The sequence below is a fragment of the Haliotis cracherodii genome, unplaced genomic scaffold, assembly GCF_022045235.1.
Source record: "Haliotis cracherodii isolate W230 unplaced genomic scaffold, xgHalCrac1.p SCAF_17, whole genome shotgun sequence".
NCBI lineage: Eukaryota > Metazoa > Mollusca > Gastropoda > Lepetellida > Haliotidae > Haliotis > Haliotis cracherodii.
In genome coordinates, this window is record NW_027266272.1 from 20,462,970 (window position 1) to 20,487,406 (window position 24,437).

At 41.3% G+C, this 24,437-nt stretch overlaps 1 protein-coding gene across 1 annotated transcript; it reads left to right on the forward strand.

Annotated features, from left to right (window-relative positions):
* The first annotated feature begins 1,983 nt into the window (after positions 1–1,983).
* On the forward strand, positions 1,984–23,886 carry LOC139464671 (secretin receptor-like). The gene is made up of 12 exons (XM_071246194.1): positions 1,984–2,074; positions 3,939–4,070; positions 12,534–12,652; positions 14,027–14,121; positions 17,489–17,651; positions 18,683–18,839; positions 19,557–19,617; positions 20,545–20,614; positions 20,786–20,874; positions 21,524–21,668; positions 22,838–22,879; positions 23,494–23,886. Exons 1-12 carry the CDS (start codon positions 1,984–1,986, stop codon positions 23,884–23,886), a joined length of 1,557 nt encoding a protein of 518 aa, XP_071102295.1.
* The last annotated feature ends 551 nt before the right edge of the window (positions 23,887–24,437 follow it).

Consider the following 24,437-nt stretch of genomic DNA (forward strand, 5'->3'; position numbering starts at 1 on the left):
TAACTTGAATACTGTTAAAAGCGGCGTTAAACCCAACTCACTCACTCACTCGCTTGACGTTTACAACGCCGTGATATAACTGGAATACTGTTAAAAGCGGCGTTAAACCCAACTCACTCACTCACTTGACGTTTACAACGCCGAGCTATAACTTGAATACTGTTAAAAGCGGCGTTAAACCCAACATACTCACTCACTCACTCACTCACTTGACGTTTACAACGCCGAGCTATAACTGGAATACTGTTAAAAGCGGCGTTAAACCCAACATACTCACTCACTCACTCACTCACTCACTCACTTGACGTTTACAACGCCGAGCTATAACTTGAATACTGTTAAAAGCGGCGTTCAACCAAACATACTCACTCACTCACTTGACGTTTACAACGCCGTGATATAACTTGAATACTGTTAAAAGCGGCGTTAAACCCAACATACTCACTCACTCACTTGACGTTTACAACGCCGTGATATAACTGGAATACTATTAAAAGCGGCGTTAAACCCAACATACTCACTCACTCACTCACTTGACGTTTACAAAGCCGAGCTATAACTGGAATACTGTTAAAAGCGGCGTTAAACCCAACTCACTCACTCACTCACTCACTCACTCACTTGACGTTTACAACGCCGTGATATAACTGGAATACTGTTAAAAGCGGCGTTAAACCCAACATACTCACTTGACGTTTACAACGCGTGATATAACTGGAATACTGTTAAAAGCGGCGTTAAACCCAACTGACTCACTCACTCACTCACTTGACGTTTACAACGCCGTCATATAACTTAAATACTGTTAAAAGCGGCGTTAAACCCAACATACCACTCACTCACTCACTCACTTGACGTTTACATGCCGAGCTATAACTGGAATACTGTTAAAAGCGGCGTTAAACCCAACTCACTCACTCACTCACTTGACGTTTACAACGCCGTGATATAACTGGAATACTGTTAAAAGCGGCGTTAAACCCAACTCACGCGCTCACTCAGTTGACGTTTACAACGCCAAGCTATAACTGGAATACTGTTAAAAGCGGCGTTAAACCCAACAAACTCACTCACTCACTTGACGTTTACAACGCCGTGATATAACTGGAATACTGTTAAAAGCGGCGTTAAACCCAACATACTCACTCACTCACTTGACGTTTCAGCAAATGCAAAGTCACCACACATGAAAATCACTTTACAATGAAAATTATATTGCAACACATGTAATATTGATCTTCATTGAAAACGTAACGATCCAAGCTATATCGGTTGAAGTACCTACTATGAGTGTGATATGTTTATATCTTCCTTACGTATCCTTAATTGTCAAAACGAAAATTCCCAAGAATAATAAATCTCTATTATCTGTCGAAACAGATTCCATAGGGCGTAGAAGGCAAACAAGCGATGAAAATTAAATTGAATGAATAAATCATGAATGTTTATGGACCACGTTTTAGACGCTGACGCTGCTTCATACAATTGTAACAAAACATTTTACAAACAAAAACCTTAATTAAACAAGAAAAAGTTATTTTAGTGAGGTGAAATGGGGTTTAACGTCACATTGAAAATTATTGCATTTATATGCGACGTGCATGCACATGTGTGTGTGTGTGTGTGTGTGTGTGTGTGTGTGTGTGTGTGTGTGTGTGTGTGTGTGTGGCCTGTTTGTACTTGTGGGGACTGAAGCCGTTTCAATAGTGCTTGCACACAAACATATCATGCAACACTGATTACGCGCCGACCAGTCCCTGATTTATCACCGTAACGCAGAACACCAAACAGGGTAACAACAAGTACCAGCTTTTAACGTGTTTTGGTAATGTAATAATATCACTGTAATTTGCATTCTACATAACCGGTGGTAAGTTGAGTTTAACGCCACTTCCAACAATCTTTAACCTGATTCAAAGGGAGGTGAGACGTTAGATGGTTATTACGTTAAATACATGTTACTTATTTCAGATCGCTCACATCATGTCGAAGATGGAGCAGAGGCGGTTGTTACTGGAGGCGAAGGTGGCGTGTTACTGGAAGATGGTGGAACAGGAGAACAGGTCGACACAAGGTTGGTTTTCTCCGTTAGCTTCACAAGAAGGTGCACGCGTTAAACTAAATACATAACGTCAAAGTCAGAATAATCAGCCTCGATTATCCGCCAAAACAGATTCCACTGGGCGTAAAAGGAAAGACAGCGGTAAAAGTTGTATGAATGGATGTGTGATGACACCAGGTGTTCTCGGAAAAGGTAAGCATCTACTGCTCTGCCTGTTTCTGTGACCTCGTGTACATATGTTAGAACACTATCATGAAGTTCAGACTCATCAAAGGCTAATCAGCTACAGAAACCAGGTGTCCTCGGAAAAGGTAAGCATCTACTGTCCTGCCTGTTTCTGTGACCTCGTGTACATATGTTAGAACACTATCATCAAGTTCACACTCATCAAAGGCTGCTCAGCTACAGAAACCAGGTGTCCTCGCAAAAGGTAAGCATCTCCTGCCCTGCCTGTTTCTTTGACCTCGTGTACATATGTTAGAACACTATCATAAAGTTCAGACTCATCAAAGGCTGCTCAGCTACAGTTTGAAATGCATGTTTTGGTTCTGTTTGCACAAAGCAAGATCCAACCTGTTTTCTATTTTGTCTGTATATAACTCGTTTCACCGCTTAAAACCTACATTCAGTGGGTTTCTGTCTTTATGTTTTGACTCAAATACTACAAGACTTAATACACAGACGTAAATATGAAATTTGATAAGAAAACGACGTGGAAAGGAAAGTGAGTGAGTGAGTGAGTGAGTTGGGTTTAACGCCGCTTTTAACAGTATTCCAGTTATATCACGGCGTGTCAGCTTAATGTGGGAGGAAAGCCCGAAGTGATGCAGGTCTCAGACGTTTACCACTTCGGTGAAACCCACGAGCACGGGTATGGTGCTGACAAACCTAGAAACATAATCGGGGCGAACCGGGATTCGAACCCACAATCATAGGTTTCTGGCGTGCCCTAGGGACGCAACTCTGCACAGCGAATCGCGGCGCCCTAGACGACTGGGCCACCCGTGCCCCCTGGAAAGGAAAGAGAAATAATGATATCAATAATTGTTTAGAACAGTGACAAAGGAACATGACCGCTCTTTCAGTCATAGTCACGATATGTTACAGTGAGTGCGTGAGTGAGTGAGTGAGTGACGCCGCTTATTTTCAAGTATTTCGGTATTTCAAAGTGGCAGTGAAGCCCGAGTGAATGAGTGAGTGAGTGAATATTATTATTAACATGTATAGTATAATCCCAATTGATCAATCGACATGCTCTCAGAAAAAGTAGCATCCTATAATAAACATTATGTTGGTATTTCCTAAGTTCAGGATACTGGTAGGGCGGGACATGTTTACCCTTTTCGCGAACACCTGGTGTTAAGTTTCACAGCTGTGTTGCACTTTACGTCATTTAGGCCAGCTAGAATCTGTTTCGGCGGATAATCTAGACTGGTTATTCTATTGCATTGACAATGTATAGTAAGTTGATAATTATACAAAATTATCAATACAGGAAAAAAGCCAATGTTAGGATTGCGTTAGGTAATCACCCCATAGGAAAATGAATATTTCATCGATTTATTTCGATGTGATTGATTGAGTGCGTGAGTGAGTGAGTATGGTTTTAAGGCGCTTTTAGCAATATTCCAGCAATATCACGGCAGGGGACATCAGAAATTGGCTTCACACAGTGTAACCATGGAGGGAATCGAACAAGGGTCTTCGGCGTGACGAGCGAACGCTTTAACCACTAGCCTACCCCATCGCCCCCAGTGAAGCCCGAAGTGATGCAGATAATTATAGATGTTTAAACATCCAAAACCAATGCATGTGCCCTTACTGTACCACCGTGTCTTAACCTTTTGAATTTAGGAAGTCAATATATATTTCTTAGTCTATGAGTTCGAGCAGCCAGTGAAGATTTGTGGGGTTGTATGGGATGACGTGTTATGCTGGGACGCAGCCCCTGCCGACTCCATCGCCACCCAGCCTTGCCCGGACTACATCAACGGCTTCAACAGAAACGGTGAGTAATAGAACTCTCATCAACTGAAGATTAGTGTCGTAAGAGGATCGTATACTTATGCAGCATCTATACTGTTAAGATATCACTTTTCCTTGCACTTGGACATATTTATCATGGAATTGGTTTGAAAGTGTGTACCCAATTTGCAGAATGTCAGCATATAGAGCGGGTAATCTAACATAACTGTCTTGCGCACGAATTTAATCATCTGGGAATCGACAATTCCGGAGCAATGTGTTCGACAGGAACGATATCGACGTTTTTCGGAATACAGATTCAAACTGAAGCCTACTTGACTGTATCCATACGTTTCTGTGTGGTTATTCGATATGTGTATACATACTAATTACGTGAATTACAAGCAGGAGACAAGACGCTACCCAAATCATAAATAATGGCAACTCATCCCCTCGAATTGTTGCTTCACTTCTGCTGGAACCTGGCTTCCTGGTTTTCCTGTTTTCCACGCAATGTTAACACGTCTGTAGACACACAGCTGGAAAAAAGGCCCTGAGATCTACCAACAGTATTGTGTCATAACATCTGACTCGAACCTGATTTAATGTGCATTTAGCACTGGAAATAGATATGGAAGTATTTATGGAAATGTTAATTATTTGTATTGTTAGATGAACCAAAATATACAATGATATAAAATACAAATATGTCATCGGTACCGGATTTATACTCGGGGACATCCCTGAATATTATTATAAACATGTATAGTATAATCCCAATTGATCAATCGACATGCTCTGAGAAACGATAGCATCCTATAATAAACATTATGTTGGTATTTCCTAAGTTCGGGATACTGGTAGGGCGGGACATGTTTACCCTTTTCGCGAACACCTGGTGTCAAGTTTCACAGCTTTGTTGCCCTTTACGCCATTGAGGCCAGCTAGAATCTGTTTGGGCGGAAAATCTAGACTGGTTATTCTCTTGCATTGACAAATCATATTAAGTTGATAATTATTCAAATTTATCAATACAGGAAAAAAGCCAATGTTAGGATTGCGTTAGGTAATCACCCCATAGGAGAATGTTTATTTCATTGATTTATGTCGATGTGATTGAAGAAATTCCAGTGAAACATTAAAATATATGTAACACATCACACTGTTCATTCATAAAATGTTTGACTGGTACCTGAAAAGAAAATGCGATACATCCTGTTTTGACTCTTTACAAAAGTGATTGAAGATAAATCACAAGTGTATATGTGAATACAATACATGCATGGTATGACATACAATTTACCGTCACGAATACTCAACTATATGATTTGTCGTGTGTTTAAATTATTATGTTACAAGATACTGAATTTATCATTGTTTAATTTTGCTGTACTATCGAAGGCCGTTCTCCAAAGTACTGAGACCGTTAAAATATGCACCATATATTTGGGAGTCAAATATATGTACTAATGGTATCTGGACAGTATAGGTTTGACACTGGGCAGTAAACATGTCGTGCTAGTGAACAGTTCTATATGAAACTGTATTTACTTTTACAGATGGAAGTAGATGTTAAGAATATGAAGATCTTTATATCAACATGTTCATGCTTAAACGTCAATAAATGACAATGTGACAACACCAGTTGGTATATGAAACTGTATTTCATACAGAAGGGACTGTTCATAAGGCTCTTCCTCCCTGGCCCTCTGGAGGAATATGTGACCAATAAGCAAGCCAGACAAATCAATTAACTCTACTCATAACCCTCCCAGGGACTACTTACAGTACAACACTTAACCACTCGGCCCATGTGCTGTGCTGTCTATGTAATGCATAGTGCTAGCAGGGTCTGCAATTGATTACACACATACAGACGCGCGGACACGATGAGTGTCTGTACCACCAGGCTGACTGACAGGAACATACTACAGAGTGAACGAGAGACTTATGTGTGTTAGTAATAACTGCAGGCCAGGGGACCTCGTCTTTGAAGCTGACTTTGAGGAGGCAGTCAATGTCTTTCTGTAGTCTAGAACAAAGACGACCCGACGATGGCCGGGAGATGTTGGTGGTGTTGAGACACCAACTTTTTGAGAAAATTGTCATGTTTCAGGTGGTGTAGGGTCTTTCTTATCATCATGGAGAATGCAGGAGAGGTAGACGTGTCCAGATCTGATTACTATCTTACACTGTACGTTATACTGTATCGTGTAGTCCCTACAACTATAGAACGGTGCGAAGGGAATTCGTCAGAAAATCAAAATGTATGTTAGCATTAGTTGTAAATGACTTTCAGATTGTCGTACGTTATTATTAAAAAGATGCTGAAAGGCGCTCAAACCTATAGTATATATTATTAGACAAAGATTTGTACATGGTTCCGTGTATTTCATATGAATACCATTTACAAAATAAAATGTTGTTGAAAGGATCCTTTGATATCTAAATGTGTTAATCTCAGTCTGTATAAACGTGACCTCATAGTTAAGACTAGATAGGGAATACATGCATTCACGGTGACCACATGGGTAGCACTATATGAGGAATACATGCATTCTCCGTGACCACATAGGTGGGACTATATGGGGAATACAAGTATTCACGGTGACCACATGGGTAGCACTATATGAGGAATACATGCATTCTCCGTGACCACATACATGTAGGTAGGACTATATGGGGAATACATGCATTCACGGTGACCACATGGGTAGCACTATATGAGGAATACATGCATTCTCCGTGACCACATAGGTAGGACTATATGGGGAATACATGCATTCACGGTGACCACATGGGTAGCACTATATGAGGAATACATGCATTCTCCGTGACCACATAGGTGGGACTATATGGGGAATACAAGTATTCACGGTGACCACATGGGTAGCACTATATGAGGAATACATGCATTCTCCGTGACCACATACATGTAGGTAGGACTATATGGGGAATACATGCATTCACGGTGACCACATGGGTAGCACTATATGAGGAATACATGCATTCTCCGTGACCACATAGGTAGGACTATATGGGGAATACAAGTATTCACGGTGACCACATGGGTAGCACTATATGAGGAATACATGTATTCACCATGACCACATAGGTAGGACTATATGGGGAATACAAGTATTCACGGTGACCACATGGGTAGCACTATATGAGGAATACATGCATTGACCGTGACCACATAGGTGGGACTATATGGGGAATACAAGTATTCACGGTGACCACATGGGTAGCACTATATGAGGAATACATGCATTCACCATGACCACATAGGTGGGACTATATGGGGAATACAAGTATTCACGGTGACCACATGGGTAGCACTATATGAGGAATACATGCATTCTCCGTGACCACATACATGTAGGTAGGACTATATGGGGAATACAAGTATTCACGGTGACCACATGTGTACGACTATATGGGGAATACATGCATTCACCGTGACCACATGTGTAGGGCTATATGAGGAATACATGTATTCTCCCTGACCACATGAAGTTGACCATATGTTGAATACATCTATTTTCCGTGACCACATGAAGTTGACCATATGCTGAATACATCTATTCTCCGTGAACACGTGGGTAGGAAAATATGCTGAAACCATGTGACGAGACCATCTATTCCTCAACCCCTGTTGTGTGTATGCATGTAGATCCCAGGTATTCTCCTCTGACATACCGAAGTAAACATTTAGTTTACTGTCTGGGTACACGATGTATGGTATGTACTGGGCACTCAGGACTGACCAGAATACATCACAGCGATCCTTTTTCTAGCAGCAGTCACCACGCCTCTGACATATCTCAGAAGAAGGTAGCAGAGATATGTGTGGGCATTCCACACGATCTCAATTCGTGGTCAAACAGGCATAGGGCAAGATGTGTGCCGCTTGAATCGCCGCCCGGCGTGATAAATTGACCACTTTCTCGACGAAGGAGAGTTAGTGTGTCCATAGTTCAGTGGCTGGATGATTTACGGCTCAAACTTTCTGTTATCCAGCAATTGAAATCTACGCGTGGCTGATTAAAGGCAACATTTGGTGACTAGCAGGCGCTTCGATGTAAACAACGCAGACATACATTGTAGACTGAAACCCATTTAGTTGCTTCAAACAGTCCTACCGGCGCATTGATGATGGACGGTGTTATGATACAATCCACAGATACATGTTATCTAAGTATAGTCACAAGAATATGATATGTATAATGGTAATTTCGTATCATCAACAATAAACTGAATTATGTAAATTTCGAATTGTTCTCATGTATAAATTCGATCGCAGATGCCAAACGTAGATCAACATATTATTCATATAATATAGATATACATGTATATACATTGTTGTCGTTTTGCCACCATCCATTAGGATAGACGTGAAGATTAAGATTAAGAGGAATATTTAACATATTTAATTGATAATTTGTTTCTTACGTTCCGAGTTAGGATGGGTCCAAGCAACTGTGCCAAGTGGCGACCGAATGAACCGCGTTGTCAGTCCTGATGATTGTGTTGATTGCCTTGATTGCCCGCACTGCGTGGGTCGATCACTTAACTGTCTGGTCCTGACTAGATTATTTACAGGACGCCGTCATATATGTACATGTACAGGTGGAATATTGATGTGTACGACGTTAAACAACAAACAAACAAAATCATAACTCCACACAAATATGACACGGCGACATGGACACACTTTACTTCAATCAAGATTAATGTTTTTTGTGTGAACATGTATGAAACACACTTATATAAATGATTTACAGAATGCAGGAAATAACATACCAGTCATCGACCTTATCAAATAACTCACTGACCCGAATTGTGACAATGCACCCAACCTAGACAGAACATAGAAATCAACCTTACCACATTGCCACACTTAATAATTCACGTTGAGCGTTTTTCGATCTGTGGTCAATTGACACATATTTATTTAAAGGTGAGCAATCTACGACGTTTGCTCAAAGCATTCAAAAACTAAATAAAGTTTCAAAAAAGATGTCCGATGCCCGATTCTCAAACATCTAGTATTACCCTAGGTGTTTGGGGTCTTGAACATACATGGGATGTGACAATATATGTAATATTACCCTAGGTGTTTGGGGTCTTGAACATACATGGGATGTGACAATATATGTAATATTACCCTAGGTGTTTGGGGTCTTGAACGTACATGGGATGTGACAATATATGTAATAATACTCTAGGTGTATGGGTCTTGAACATACATGGGATGTGACAAGTATGCATTATGATGACGAGCAATAGTTGCCCTGATACTTGTCCATCACCTCAGCGAGGGTCTGTAATACGATACGAGACAAGTCCAACCCATCAGCGATGTGTTCCGTGTGGTGAGGCGATCAATGCCAGCAGTTGTGGCGTGTAGATGATCCTGTCCTGGCAATTCATCTTATCTGCAGACGTTTGTATGTCACCGAAGGAACATGTTTCCTGAGGATGACCTCGCTCAACACTACATAACACATGTAAAGCGGGGTGTTTGCAAGCGACGTGAGAGGGAGCAGTAATCTAATACGTATATTAAGGCCTAAGAAGACATTTGAGAGTGTTATTCTTTTGGTCTGAACATCAAAAGTTATCTGAATGTTTTGTCATGAGTGACGTGTTGTAATTATTACCTACCACGAAGTGGGGCGGGGAATATAGGAACGGAGTTCTCCGTCCCTCACTATGTTCTCCCGTCCTTCCATCCGCCTTTCCATCGGTTCTTCCGTCCTTCCGTCCGTTCTCTTCTCAATGTGGACAAATTATCTATTCAAGTAAGAGAAATGAAATTTTACACACTTATGTTATTGGTCATGATCTCATTTGAGTTTTGAAAATTGGTGTCGTACATTATTTTTTTTACGGAGTTATGGCCCTTGCTTCATGCCCTTTAACGTATTAGGTCCCTTGATCCATGTTATGTTACTCAGCGAAATGGGGACAAGTTGTCTCAGCAACTACTGAAATTACATGAATGCAAGTTTGCATGCTTCGAAAATAGGTGCCGTAAATTATTTTTACAGAGTTATGGCCCTTGCTCCCTGCTTTTACGCATGGTGTTTGCAATGGGGAGGTTTTCTCAGATACTAGTGACGTCACAGGAATTAAACCTTGCAAGCCGTAAGGTTGGTTGGTTGGTTTGTTGTCTAACGCCGCACTCAGCAATATTCCAGCTATATGACGGCGGTCCGTAAATAATCGAGTCTGGACCAGACAATCCAGTGATTAATATCATGTGGATCGATCCACGCAATTGGGACCGATGACATGTATCAACCAAGTCAGCGAGCCTGACCACCCGATCCCGTTAGTTGCCTTTTACGACAAGCATAGTCGCCTTTTACGGCAAGCATGGGTTGCTGAAGACCTGTTCTACCCCGGAACAAGCCGTAAGGAGTTATGGCCCTTGGTCCATGTTATTTTACTCAGTGCATACTGCGTGAAATGGGGACAAAAGTTTTCTCAGAAAGTAGTGACGTTACAGGGAAAAAACTTCTAAGAGGTACTTGTCAATACTGAGCTCGAAAATTGGTCCCGTCAATTACTACTTTACAGAGTTACGGCCCTTGATCCATGTTATTTTACCTTGATCATAGTTTCTGCAGTGGGGACAAGTTTTCTCAGAAATTACTTGTTAGTTATAAAGACTGAGTTATTTCTTTTTTTTATATAGAAGGAGCTCGTTGTGTGTATTTATTTTACGTTCAATCATTTTTTCTTATGTCATAAAGCGGTCCAAGTGCCTTTCTCTTCTTTAGACTTCATAGGACTCTTGTTTATAACTAATATTCACTACGTACTATATGTACAAACAACATTCTAAAGTACCCGATGGCGGGGGATAGTGTTAACGCTGTTTTCTTGTTAAAGCTTGTCACATCAACCTATCAAATTGTTTTACTGTGTACTCTATGCACACTTTGGGTGCGTTGAACACATATTTGTTTTAAAAACATATTGTTTCTTGATATAATATATTTTCCACTTTGCATTTTTTAGTTGAAAATATTCTCGCTTAATGTTACAGTACAATTGTGCCTGCACGTGATCTGACTGATGATGGCTAATTAGTTTGTGATGTATTGGTATGGTGTTTATACCGATTTCATTTGCATTATCATTTTAACAGCTACACGATTATATAAATATATCCTTACTTGTATATATTTCTTCTTATTACATTTTTAACGGTTAAAGCCTCATAACGAACTATGAGTGCTGTGTAACTAAATAGTGGTATCTCACGTCCATTCATAGAAGGAGACTGAAGTCAACATAACATCGTTTCGAGTTAAGAGCGACTTTGATCCATCCAATTGTTGAGTGGAATAATAACATTCTCATCAAGGTTCAATTGCATTCCACTTGTCCTCAAACAAAGCCTTCCTGTCCATTAAGTCCGTTTATGATGTCAAGGGTGGAAACATGGTCGCCACTTTGTGGAATGATGTTCAGAGTCGAGCTCAGGTCTATGATAACGTCGTGACATTTATGGCCATTTATAGATCATATCACAGCCAGGCTAATCTTGCCTTATTGCATCCTGAGTAGGAGTATTTGATTAATGATGAATGAGGCCACTGTGCTGATGCAGAGGCTACAACAGGTGATGGAGGATCTCTGAACAATAGCCAGTTGCCCTGGCAGATGAGGCCAGATGATAGCTCTGTGACTAGTTCTAGTTTTATAGACTGAGTGCACGATATTAGGGTTTACGCTATTTTGACTGATATATCAGTTATGTCATGGCGTGGCACACTGATGTGGATGGAAAGACCAGATGATAGCTATGTGACTAGTTCTAGTTTTATGGACTGAGTGCACGATATTAGGGTTTACGCTATTTTGACTGATATATCAGTTATGTCATGGCGTGGCAAATTGATGTGGATGGAAAGCCCGAAGTGACGCCGATTGTCGCCGTAGACCGATGATCAGCGTATCCTGGGTTGAGTCTGGGACACCCGTATCCTCCACGCCTTTACACTTGACAGAATGAAAGATTTTGGCTGTATGCTAAAACGTGTAGAACAGTAATGTATTGTTAAAGTGCGCCAATCAGGACCCAGTGGTCTTAGGCGCCTCATTTCGATGTTGCGTCCCTCAGTCGACCTGGATGTCGTTGTACAAAACAACCTTAGCGCTACGACTGTCGTAAGTCTATGTTAAGGTATGGAGTTACGATCAACTTAGTGCAGAGATCGCTTTGTACAACGGCATCCATATGTCCGGCGACACTAGATACGAATGCCAGTTTCGCCTTATCCCTCATCTTTTCCTCTCTCTGACCAAGGTACAGCAACAATACTCTGCAACACAGTTCTGATCTTTGTTTTATCAGCTCCATTCCTTGGCCTGCATTACATGGGCTTCCCTGCCACATATGTTGTCACGCCGTGATATAAATTAATACTGTGCGGCGTAAAACACAACTCACTCGCGACATTATGCTTTTTATGGCCTGTTTTCACAGAGAATGCCACCAGACGGTGTACAGATAACGGAACCTGGTTTGTGTCCCCGGAGAGGAACCACACCTGGACCAACTTCACAGCTTGCTCAAAGTCAACCATCGACCTCAAGTTCCATGCGGTTCGTTTGATTAATTTCGTTTTGGGTCTTCACAATTATCCACAAGCGCGGTGGTATTGTATGATTAATGATAAGGGCCTGCTCGCTGGGAAATGGAGTACTGTAACAGAAAACTGATTATATTTTTAAAATTTGTTTTTATTGAGTCAAAGACCATCAGTTGTCCTCCAAATGTGACGAATGTGTTTATAAGTCGACCCGATCTTCCGATTTCAGTAAAAAAAGCTTGATGATGTGGAAATCAAGTCATTTACATTTTTTATAATGGTTTAGTATGCTGACTTTAGATTACTTTTTCATGGACGCTTAAAATACCTGCTAAATTTTATGTCGGCTTCCTGATACTACATGTCAGAGCCTTCATTTTATTACCACCAGCCGCAGAGGTCACAAAGGATTTTCCGGGCCACTGAATGTCCGGGGTTCTTGTCTCACCTTTTCACTCCAATGAAACAATGTTAATGTCACGCCAACACGCCAAAGTGACCTTGACACATGTCAAACACCACGGGTAAAACAACGTTTCTGCCTCGGTTAATGTGGGGTTCTTTGCTATTGGTAAACTCTAAACGTTAACGCCAGAATATTATCATGATCAGTCTCGAATATCTCCCGAAATAGGGCGTGAATGCCAAAATAGTGACCAACACTATTGAGTGGATAGGATAGTGAATCGCTGAAAGCAGTGATGACACCCGGTGTTCGCGAACAGGGCAAGCACGTCCAGCTGTACCGGCAGCACGCACCATGCACAAAATGTTCATAACAAAAGTATTAGTACTTGTGCTAGTGAGTATGGAAGTGTGAAAACTCCATACAAAGGTCACATCATAGGATAGTATTGGGCATCATGTGAATTAGCGACAGGTAATATTTAGTAAATTCTTGAATGTCAGCTATAACATTGCTTGTACGACATAACCAGGCCTTCAAAGGTGACACCTTGATTGAAATGTTTATAATTAGTGTCTTTCCATGAAATTGAAACAAACTTCAAATTTAAAGAACCTAAGCAGTTGAGAATTGTTGACAACATAACCTGGAACTGATGGAATATTGCTCGACCTGAAATTCACGATTTGAAAATCGTAATCATCCATCCCGGGTCCTTTTGCTACGGACCAGTCGGTTTTATTGTCTGTGTTTTATTGCCTGGGGATGCTGACAGTGAAGCAGATCTGGTTGATATGGATTTACAGCAGGGCTTCGTTCCTCGCAACATTACATTCATCATAATGATTCCTTCCCGTGGTAGACCCTGTGCAGTTATCCTGCAGCGACGTGACAGAGATAGAATGAAGCGACCATGGGTATTGTTAATATTTCTATGGAACTGGAGTACAACTGTTTCATAATGCCCATATATCCTTCCAGGAGATCGCGGCCAGGTTGCGCCTAATGTACAGTGCTGGCTACAGCATCTCCGTCGCCTTCCTCGTCGTCGCCGTCATCATCATGCTGTGTTGCAGGTTGGTGTGAGTGAGTGAGTTAAGTTTAACGCCGCTTTTAACAGAATTCCGGTTATATCACGGCGTGCCAGCTTAATGTGGGAGGAAAGACGAAGTCATGCAGGTCTAAGACGTTTACCACTTTGGTGAAACCCACGAGCACGGATATGGTGCTCACTTACCTAGAAACGTAATCGGGACGGACCGGGACTCGAACCCACAATCATAGGTTTCTTGAACTCCACAGCGAATTCGGCGCCTAAGACGCCCGGGCCACCCGTGTCCTCGTTGCAGGTCAGAACGATACAGTGAATGATTGAGGGAATGTTACTGAACGCCGCAGTTGGCAATATTCCAGCTTAATCATCCCTCGAATATTCGATAATACACAGGGGCGGTCGGGTAGCCTAGTGGTTTAAGCGTTCGCTCGTCATGCCGAAGACCAGGGTTCGATTCCCGACATGGGTACAATGTTTGAAGTCCATTTCTGGTGTCCCTTCTAGTGATATTGCTGGAATATCGCTAAAAGCGGCGTAAAATCATACTCACCCACTCGATAATACACAAGGCAAACCAGTGAAAACACGTCCCACTCCCTACGATCTCCATGGGGTACGATGACACACAGTCAGTCGAGCAGGACCACCGACTCATTTCAGTCTGAAGTGCAGGGGATTGATTCTGACGCACAGCCCCGTGGGGTTCAAGGTGATACAGGCAAAGACATGACATTAAAGGAACACTGCTTTAAGCTTTGCCATGACTGTACAATCATATACTGTCAAACAGGAGGATGGAGCAGGACACTCGCAATCAGTGGAAGAACAATGCCCCGCCTTGTACTGATTACATATAAACAAAGGGGTATCACATTTAGCTTTATACGACAATTATTCTTGACTATGTATCTGCATGAGAACGGTACCTTCCGTATTAATTGGTTCGACAATAACCCTTGCTCTATCAGCACAATATTCGGGTTCGTGGGTTTCACAAACGAAAACGTGTACAAATTGTGTCTACTTTCTTAACAGAATTTGGTGAAAAGCCATGATACAATGTCTAAACAAAATATTTGTTGATTCTGTCATATATTACTTGCAATACTGTCAATCTTTCACCGACGGGGCGGCGTGACGGTTTAGGTAGATAATATGCAGGAGTTTGAACATACGTTAATGATGCTACGTCAAATATCTTTTACATTACATCTCTCCGAACTGCTTTACTCTCTCTCTCTCCCTCTCTCTCTGTCTGTCTCTGTCTCTCTGTCTGTCTCTGTCTCTCTATCTCTCTCTGTCTCTGTCTCTCTATCTCTCTCTCTGTCTGTCTCTCTCTCTGTGTCTCTCTCTGTGTGTCTCTCTGTCTGTCTCTGTCTCTCTGTCTGCAACTGTCTCTCTCTCTCTGTGTCTCTCTACCTCTCTCTGTCTGTCTCTGTCTCTCTATCTCTCTCTGTCTGTCTCTCTATCTCTCTGTCTGTCTGTCTCTCTCTCTCCGTCTGTCTCTGTCTCTCTATCTCTCTCTGTCTCTTTCTCTATCTCTCTCTCTGTCTCTCTCTGTGTGTGTGTCTCTCTCTCTGTCTGTCTCTGTCTCTCTGCCTGTCTCTGTCTCTCTCTCTCTCCCTGTGTCTCTATCTCTCTGTCTGTCTGTCTCTCTCTCTGTCTGTCTCTGTCTCTCTATCTCTCTCTGTCTCTTTCTCTATCTCTCTCTCTGTCTCTCTGTGTGTGTGTGTCTCTCTCTCTGTCTGTCTCTGTCTCTCTGTCTGTCTCTGTCTCTCTCTCTGTCTCTCTCTCTGTGTCTCTCTCTTTCTTTATCTCTGTCTCTCTATCGCTCTCTCTATCTCTCTCTCTGTGTCTCTCTCTATCTCTCTCTCTGTCTCTCTCTCTCTGTCTCCATCTCTCTCTGTCTCAGTCTCTGTCTCTCTGTCTCTCTCTCTCTCTCTGTGTGTCTCTCTCTCTCTCTCTCTTCTACGGCGAACGGGCAGGTACTAAACATAGTCTCACTGCGTATATTCGATATTGTACGTACATGGGGCTATATAGGTGTCGAGCTGTTCAGTCACTTTGTGAGAGAATTACATAATGATCGTCCAACTACAAACAGTTGCAAACATCACTCTTGAGATTTCGTGTCAATGGACCTACCGTATGTATTCTGTGAAGCATGACGTTGTTTCCCTTCTACAGACATTGCATGTAATTTGAAAAGAAAATACTGTCTTTTTAATGCAGCTGAAAATGAAAACATCAAGTTAAAAAACACAGTTTGTGTCTCATAAGGAATGTCGCGTGTCTACCAAATCAATTTATGTGAGAGGTAATGACGATGAAAAGGGTTATTTGTCATTCTTGACACTTGGAAGTAGGCCATAGGTGCGGTCGGAACAGTTTTCCTTCGTGTGTGAAATTACTTGTCGAACAAAAGCATTAGACGCCTGACATATCACTGAAATCTAGTAGATAACGTTAAGCATATGTCTCACATAGCTATAAGTAAGTTCTGAACATATCTATTAGCATCTGGAATATGCATGTGGGGGTTGATTTGTAGCCTGAGTGTGTCAATTTGCAACGGACAACATTGTCACTGTTCTTCTAATTTCCACTTACTTCATCTTGGGCTGAACAAGCATAGCAATTTCTGTCATAGCGAGCAACATATTGTTTTACCAGTGAAACGCCTGCCATCACTCCTGAAACTAGGTGAGTGAGTATGGTTTTACGCCGCTTTTAGCAATATTCCAGCAATATCACCTATAATGGGCTTCAGACGTTGTACCGATGTGGGGAATCGAACCCGGGTCTTCGGCGTGATGAGTGAACGCTTTAACCACTAGGCTACCCCACCAACCCGGAAACAACGTTGTGGCTTCCATAATCAACACTCTGCATTCAGTAGTAGAAATCTACATGTATAAATGAGTTAATGTCTTGAAGGGGTTTTAGACGCGCCGTTACCGTCAAAGTTTCATTCTCTCGGTGGCTGTTTTCCTTTTGGGAAGATGGAAGCTCAGTGATGGTCACATTTCTTTGGCAGCGTCAGAAACATATACTGGCAATATTTCGTACCGAATCATTTCAATACATTTAGCCCTACCGAATGAGTGAGGATGCTGTTTTATGATACATATAGGAATGTAGTCACAATGTTTTGTTGTGTAAGTGAGTATGGTTTTACAACGTTTTTTAGCAATATTCTAGCAATATCAGGGCGGGGGACACCAGAAATGTGCTTCACACATTGTAACCATGTCATGAATCAAATCCGGGTCTTCGGCGTGACGCGCGAACGCTTTAACCTCTAGGTTACCCGACCGCCCGAATGTTTTGTAGAAAGCATAGCGTGCATTGGTACATAGTACATGTCTTAAGTGTCTTGTCTCATGTAGGCGGATGCACAGCAAGAGTAACACCCTTCACATCAACCTCTTCATCGCCTTCATCCTGAGGGCGTCCGTCTCCTTCCTCAAGGATCTGTTGTTTAAAGGGGTTGGTCTGGACATGGATGTCAGGCTGAAGTCAGATGGGACGTACGAGTTCCTGGACGGCCCAGTGAGTGGTGATAAATGCGAAATATGAAATTCAGACAGCCACGATACTAACTGTGACCACCAGGAGAAAATGGACCGTATGGGTGCTAGGATACTATTGTGCTATGACGTCATAAAGACGTTCGGCGTCAACTTACTTTAGTGAAGATCGCATATGTGTTCGGACTGTACAAATATATTTTATTTCTCTCTCGTTAGAATGTAATGTAATAAAAGCATTATTTGAAAACCTTTCAGCATACATGTCTACTTTCAATTCATCAGATATTATGACTGCAGTTATTACATTAACAGTTAAACATAGTCTTAATGTTTGATGGCATGTATCTCTGAAATAAATATGAACTGAAGCTTGAGAATTGTATTTTTGTGTTCCGAAGGTGCTGTAGTTATAAATTATTAAATGTAAATTAAAGTCAAAATGTGATTTTTCAGCCATAAGGTCCCTTATCTCCTCATAGGTCATATTAATATTTTTCCTCATAAAATCCTTGTGCTAGCTAGAGGCGTGCATCTCTACATAAACGTCATAGACCCATGTACATAAGTTCAACAGATTAATTTTACACTGAAAGATGAGTCCAATAAAAAAAATTATGGACGTTTCTTAATATAAGATCTTCTCTTACAAACTTTGCACAATTCATTAAGATATTCTTCCGATTGTGAAATAATAGGCGTTGCTGCTACTATGTCAAATTTTCTTGTTCGGTAGTACCAGATATTTGGTGTATGATACGAATGTCTTGTATATATAATTATGATTCATGCATGTTGTACATGTTGTCACTATCGACAGGGTGTCACACATATAAAACATCCACAACATCCATTTGTAATTTTACGCCATAAAAAACGATTTAAGTGTTAACGTTTTCATGATATCATCATGTTGTTTGTCCAATACATAGATGTATATCACTCCAGGTTTTCTCCGCCATTAAGCGGGAACAGGGATACAGGCTCAGTGCAAAGATACTGCTAAAGGCAGTTAGACTCACCAACTCACGTGCACTGGTATTTCTATTTCAGCACTGGCAGTGTAAGCTGCTGTTTGTGATCTTCAACTACAGCATATCAGTCAGTATCATGTGGATCTTCATTGAAGGCCTGTATCTTCACATGCTTATCTACAAGACGCTAGCCACAGAGCAGAGAGGAGTAAAGATGTATATTATTTTAGGCTGGGGTGAGTAAGTTACATGTCACTCAAACGTTTTAATATTAAATATGTTATGGCGTCGTCTTACAACAGTATCACACGTATTGGCATCCGTTAGCTTTATAAGACAGAGGGTATAATTATATCATCTATCTCAACCTACTATCATCTATGGGAAAACACAGGTGTTGATCTCGGTTCAGGCTCCTTAACTTATTAATATAGACATAATGCGTCACTAGACGACAAGTAGCTAAAGTTATTTTTAGTTTCACCAGGTGATAACCTTTAAGGGCGATTCCATTGTTCCGGCTGAAGACATTAATCACCAGACAATAATATAAAGAGAATCTCCCCTAAGTGTCTTTTGATGTGAAATATATCACCAGGAGTCGATAACAGTTTAAAATATCGAGTCTTGCCGAGGTGATTTAAACTTTTTACCAACGGTTGTTGATATTATTGATATCGAAAGACGAGGGTGCGATTCTATTTATCATCCAAAATCATTCTTCCATCAGTTTCAGTTTGTAAACAGTAATCGCCAGTGTCTTGAGTGTAACAAAGTTCAGTGGCAGGCAGATTAGTGATGTCATTTGATTGTGACGTCATTGTAACCGTTGACGTCACAATGGTCTCAAAAACATTGTGGCGCAATTTCATTTTAGCATTTCTCCTGGGAAGACTGTTTTGGATGAAACATCATGTTTTATATATAGTACTTATATGTGTCTTCTTTTTCAGTCATGCCTGTATTTCTATTGATTCCATGGGTAATTGTGAAAGCTGTATATGAAGATACATTGTGAGTACATTCTGATCACCGGTGGGGATTCCGGGTAAGAAGCTAGGCTCCAAGTAAGAGGCGATTAAGGAGGCGTTAGATGCTCATGATGTCAATCACTGGATGGTGTGGTCCATAATCGAATATTTACAGAACGCTGTTATGTAGCTGGAATATTACTGAGTGCGGCGTCATGATGTCAATCACTGGATTGTGTGGTCCATAATCGAATATTTACAGAACGCTGTTATGTAGCTGGAATATTACTGAGTACGGCGTCATGATAACCAACAAATACATACTGGCAATATCACGGTGAAAGGGAGACAACTCTCTGTATACACAGATCTGTGATTATCATTCATGTTAGCATTAACCCATATTTTACATATGGCTGTTTAATTGATTACACCGCCTCCGTGGTCTAGTGGTAGAGCGTCCGCCCGGAACGCGGAAGGTCGATGCCGGCCGCGTCATACCAAATGACGTTAATATACGGTACTTGTTGTTACCCTGCCTGGCGCTCGGCATAAGGGTCTAAAACAAGGACTGGTCGGCTCGGAGTCAGAATACTATTTCTGAGTGGGGAACCATGTTTAACTGCGGCATGGTATCTTAGTGAGCTAGCACTATAAATCGGCATCAGTCCGGACTAGTACAAGCAGCCACAACCCCTCCCGCCCTACCCTACACCACACACGTGCATGCACGTCGCTATATAAGTGTAATAATCTTGTACGCGACGTTAAACCCCATTTCACCTCACCTCTAAGTTATTACTAATGACTTCAATGTAGGGAAACTAATTACTCGCTGCAGTTCTTCAAAATGTAGCTATGAGCAAGTACATCTGCAAAATTTCCCCAATGCATAAACATATATCATTCATATTTATTTTTATAGTTTTGGACAGAGTATTAAACATGACCATAAACACTCTATTTTCAGTTGTTGGAATATTCAAGAAAATCGGCAATATTTCTGGATCTTGAAGGGTCCAGGTGTCGCCATCGTTATTGTAAGTTACTGTCAATAAACGCGATTCTATATTGTAGTTAAAGGATATATAATTAACATGTTACCAATATCATATTCTAAATTACTGTATAATAATCTACAACAATTTTAAACAATCACTAGTTTATCTACTGTAGTATTTTATACTGTACATGTGTGTGGATTTTTACAGATTAACTTCATATCATTTGTGGACATTTCCCGCATATTATGCATGCGGGCTCGACACAGCAAGACCAGTGACGGGAAGGCTAAATACAGGTAAATAGGAAGTATCCAGAACGACCAGGGAAGTTTTATGTCATGATTGTATGTCATTTACCTCTCACGAATTATTGACATGTTTAATTGATCAATATTTATAGGAACAAATTCGAGTTCGTCTTTCTCCACATTCTGCTTTTCAGACAGGTAACGAAAGCAAATAATGTCATCCGTGGTATCGTGACGTCACAACATGACGTCATGCCTGTCTCGGAGCTGTTAGAGTCCATAAAGAAAGAGATTGATACGGAAATTACCGATAAAGTTCATATTTTAAAGTTACGTCGTCGCTTAAAAGTGAAATTCTGGACATCGATACCCCACAACAAACCCCGAATATGTGAAAACTAATGTATAAATGAAGCTACTAAAACTTTTCATATCCAGTAGAAATCTGTGCATAAAGCAGAGAATTTCACGATTCCAACAATACCATGAGCATGTACATGTGTTTATGAATCAATATCAAATAGTGATGATATCAGGTGTTCGCGAAAAGGTGAGCGTATCCTGCCCCACCAGTGACATCCGTCACAAACACAATCACAGGCAAGTCAATTGTGGAAATCTACATGTACATATGAGTTAATGTCTTGAAGTGTTTTTTTTTTAAATTTGGAATAATACATGCTTCTTATGTCAACAGGAAATTAGCCAAGTTTATTCTGGTATTGATCCCGTTGTTTGGAGTCACGTACATTGTGTTCCTTGTCGCTTTCCCGGCGGAGTTCAAAACGCAGTTCTTCAACATTGCTCATCTCTACATTGAAATGGCCTACAACTCCTTCCAGGTAACTCGAGGTCACAGTTCAATGGATATTTGTTGTGATCATGTGAATAGAACGAGAATTGAAATTGTATAATAACGATGATGAAATTTACCTATTGACTTTACATTAATATTCTCACTAGTTAAAAATGTAAGTCCCCAATGGCCCCTTCCTTTTTTAAAACGCTGTTCATATCTCATAGGGAATGAGAAATATATGAGACATTTCACCATAACTTGTTAAAGACTCCACCTTAAAAATAGAGTTCCTGTACAAAGTATAGGGGGTCCAGTATCAGCAGAGAAACAGAAAATGGCGGAATGAGTTCTTCCCATAATTTACAATACGTTAAACCAGAACATGGTCACAGTTACTTTTGAGTGTGGGTATATTTAATAATTTTAAACATTGAAATGCTTACTGTATTTCCGCTTCACTGACGTGTATGTTATGCTTTTAAAACAACCGTGCGTCCTTGAACAGATCTTTCATGTGTTCCTTCAATGTGTGTATACTAATGACTGGGAATGTCATCAATGTTACACATTACGACATGGTATGGATGGTTAAACTTGTTGGTTACAAATCCAGCTTCTAAACATTTAAGTCAACAAAGACAAAAGGGTATTCTAAGGACAGGGTTAGAACTTTTGTCTTTATGACAGCCGTTAAGTAAACTTGACTTTGTAAGAGGCCTACCAGTTTTCCCTTAATCATTTGATTGCCAGAGTATGCAGTATTTGAGTAGATTAGACTAGCTACTTTGGGGTAGTGTATGGAGTGATGTCACACATTACACCTGAGCCAGGTTAAAATAATATGACAACCTAACTCATCCCGGCAGTGATGTTGCTCTCTTACTCTTGCAACTGACACCCTTATTTGCGTACCACGAAATGTAGATCCGGGCTACAATGAGTCTTCAGCAACCCACCCTTGCCGTAAGAGGCGACTAACGGGATCGGGTGGCCGGGTTCGCTGACCTGGTTGATAGATGTCATCGTATCCCAATTGCGTACATCGATGCTCATGATGTCAATCACTGGATTGTCCGGTCCAGACTCAATTATTAACAAACCGCCATCATATAGCTGGAATATTGCTGAGTGCGACGTTAAACAACAAACAAACAAACAAGCAGTAATGCATATTTTTCTGTAATCTGAACATGATCATGTCTGTTTTACCAGGGCCTGGTTTTGGCAGTGCTGTTCTGCTTTTTAAATGAAGAGGTGAGTGAAGCTGCAGAATAGTGCAGAATGGAGACACAAAAACATGTTTTACTGGAGGTACTGCTATCTGATAGCGTGAAATCTCGCTGAAATTGTGACAGGTGGGTTCATATAGTTTGCACGCATACCTTTATAACTGATGGTTCTGGAAGAGGGATACAAGTTGTTTAAGTCCTCGCTACATCTTCTATGTTCGGGTGTATGATGATAAAGGCTGTAGTATTGTATTGTCCTCGATTCTGGGTAAAACGTCTCCAGCAACCTTTGCTTGTCGTTATATGCGACTACATGGCGTTGGTTGTGCGGCTCAGTGACCGGAACTGGATTTTCTGGTCCAGACTCGATTATTTACAGACCGCCGCCACCTGGCTGAATATTGCTGAGAGCGGCGTTACACAACGAACAAACAGAACAATCCTCGCATGATGCAGGGATGGCACATTGGTCTGAAGAACCTAAATGTATCCCTATGCTGGAAGGGTCCGATGATGATGTCCACCGGTTAGTGAGAATTGTTCCTGTTCTTCTTACGTAATGCATGACAACCAAACTGATATATATATATATATATCTATAATCTCTAAGAAGACTGTAGTGAGTGTGTTGTCTTGTAGGTACACGGTGAGCTAAATCGTATGTGGAGACGCCACCAGAGCCGAAGGAACGACATGGCAGCTTTCCGTATGTCGTCCAACAGCTCATGGAAGAAGGCCTCTAAACCATCGCCTGCTCTGGAGAGAAGACACCGCAGAGAGCAGATGAGAAAACAGGCATCTTCAACGACTGAATACAAGCATGAACACACCGACGCGTTACTGAAGACAGCGCTGTTGACCAGGGTATTCAATGTCATCAGTCGCAGTGATGACGTAACTGGAGAGGCTGGAGAGGAGTCGGTTCCTCTTTCAGTGAAAGGAGTTGTAGTTGCCATGGACAACAACGCTAACACACACCCTGCTGAAGAAATCTTACTGTGTGACCACGAACCAGGCACACACAATATATAAGTAGGACATCTTAGCCAGAGAATAGAGTCGGGACTTGTATAATTGTAGGTAATCGTAGGATAAACAAGGAATGTTCTTTTCACTGAGCCGTGCAATCTGGAATAATTTGCGTTCAAATGCCCCGCTCGTTTATCACTGCTATAGGGGCGGTGGGGTAGCCTGGTGGTTAAAGCATTCGCTCGTCGCGCCGAAGGACTGGGTTCAATTCTCCACATAGGGTACAATGTTTGCAGCCCATTTTTGGTGTTCCCCGCCGTGATATTTCCTCACTCACTTTCACTGCAATAGATTGTTCAATGGCGAGAGGAAACAGCAAGAAAAGTGTCACGGTAGATGGGAGTGGATTGGTTTCACCCAACAAGCAGCAGTATTCCAGACACACCGCGACAGCTTGTAGATAGTAGAGTGTGGGACAGACGAACCAGAGGATGTAGTTGCAGCATTACCAGCAATCCGCGCTGTTATACAGATCACCTCCAGTAAACATTGTTGTGCTCACTTGATAATGATAATGAATAACACGTCAATGAAGTGAAGTGAGTATGTTTTAC

Coding starts and splice junctions, on each gene's coding strand:
- LOC139464671 (XM_071246194.1), top strand. CDS start 1,984: ATGTCGAAGATGGAGCAGAGGCGGTTGTTACTGGAGGCGAAGGTGGCG. Junction 17,652..18,682: donor ACGAGTTCCTGGACGGCCCA/GTGAGTGGTGAT, acceptor TTTCTATTTCAG/CACTGGCAGTGTAAGCTGCT. Junction 20,615..20,785: donor CAGGTGTCGCCATCGTTATT/GTAAGTTACTGT, acceptor GGATTTTTACAG/ATTAACTTCATATCATTTGT.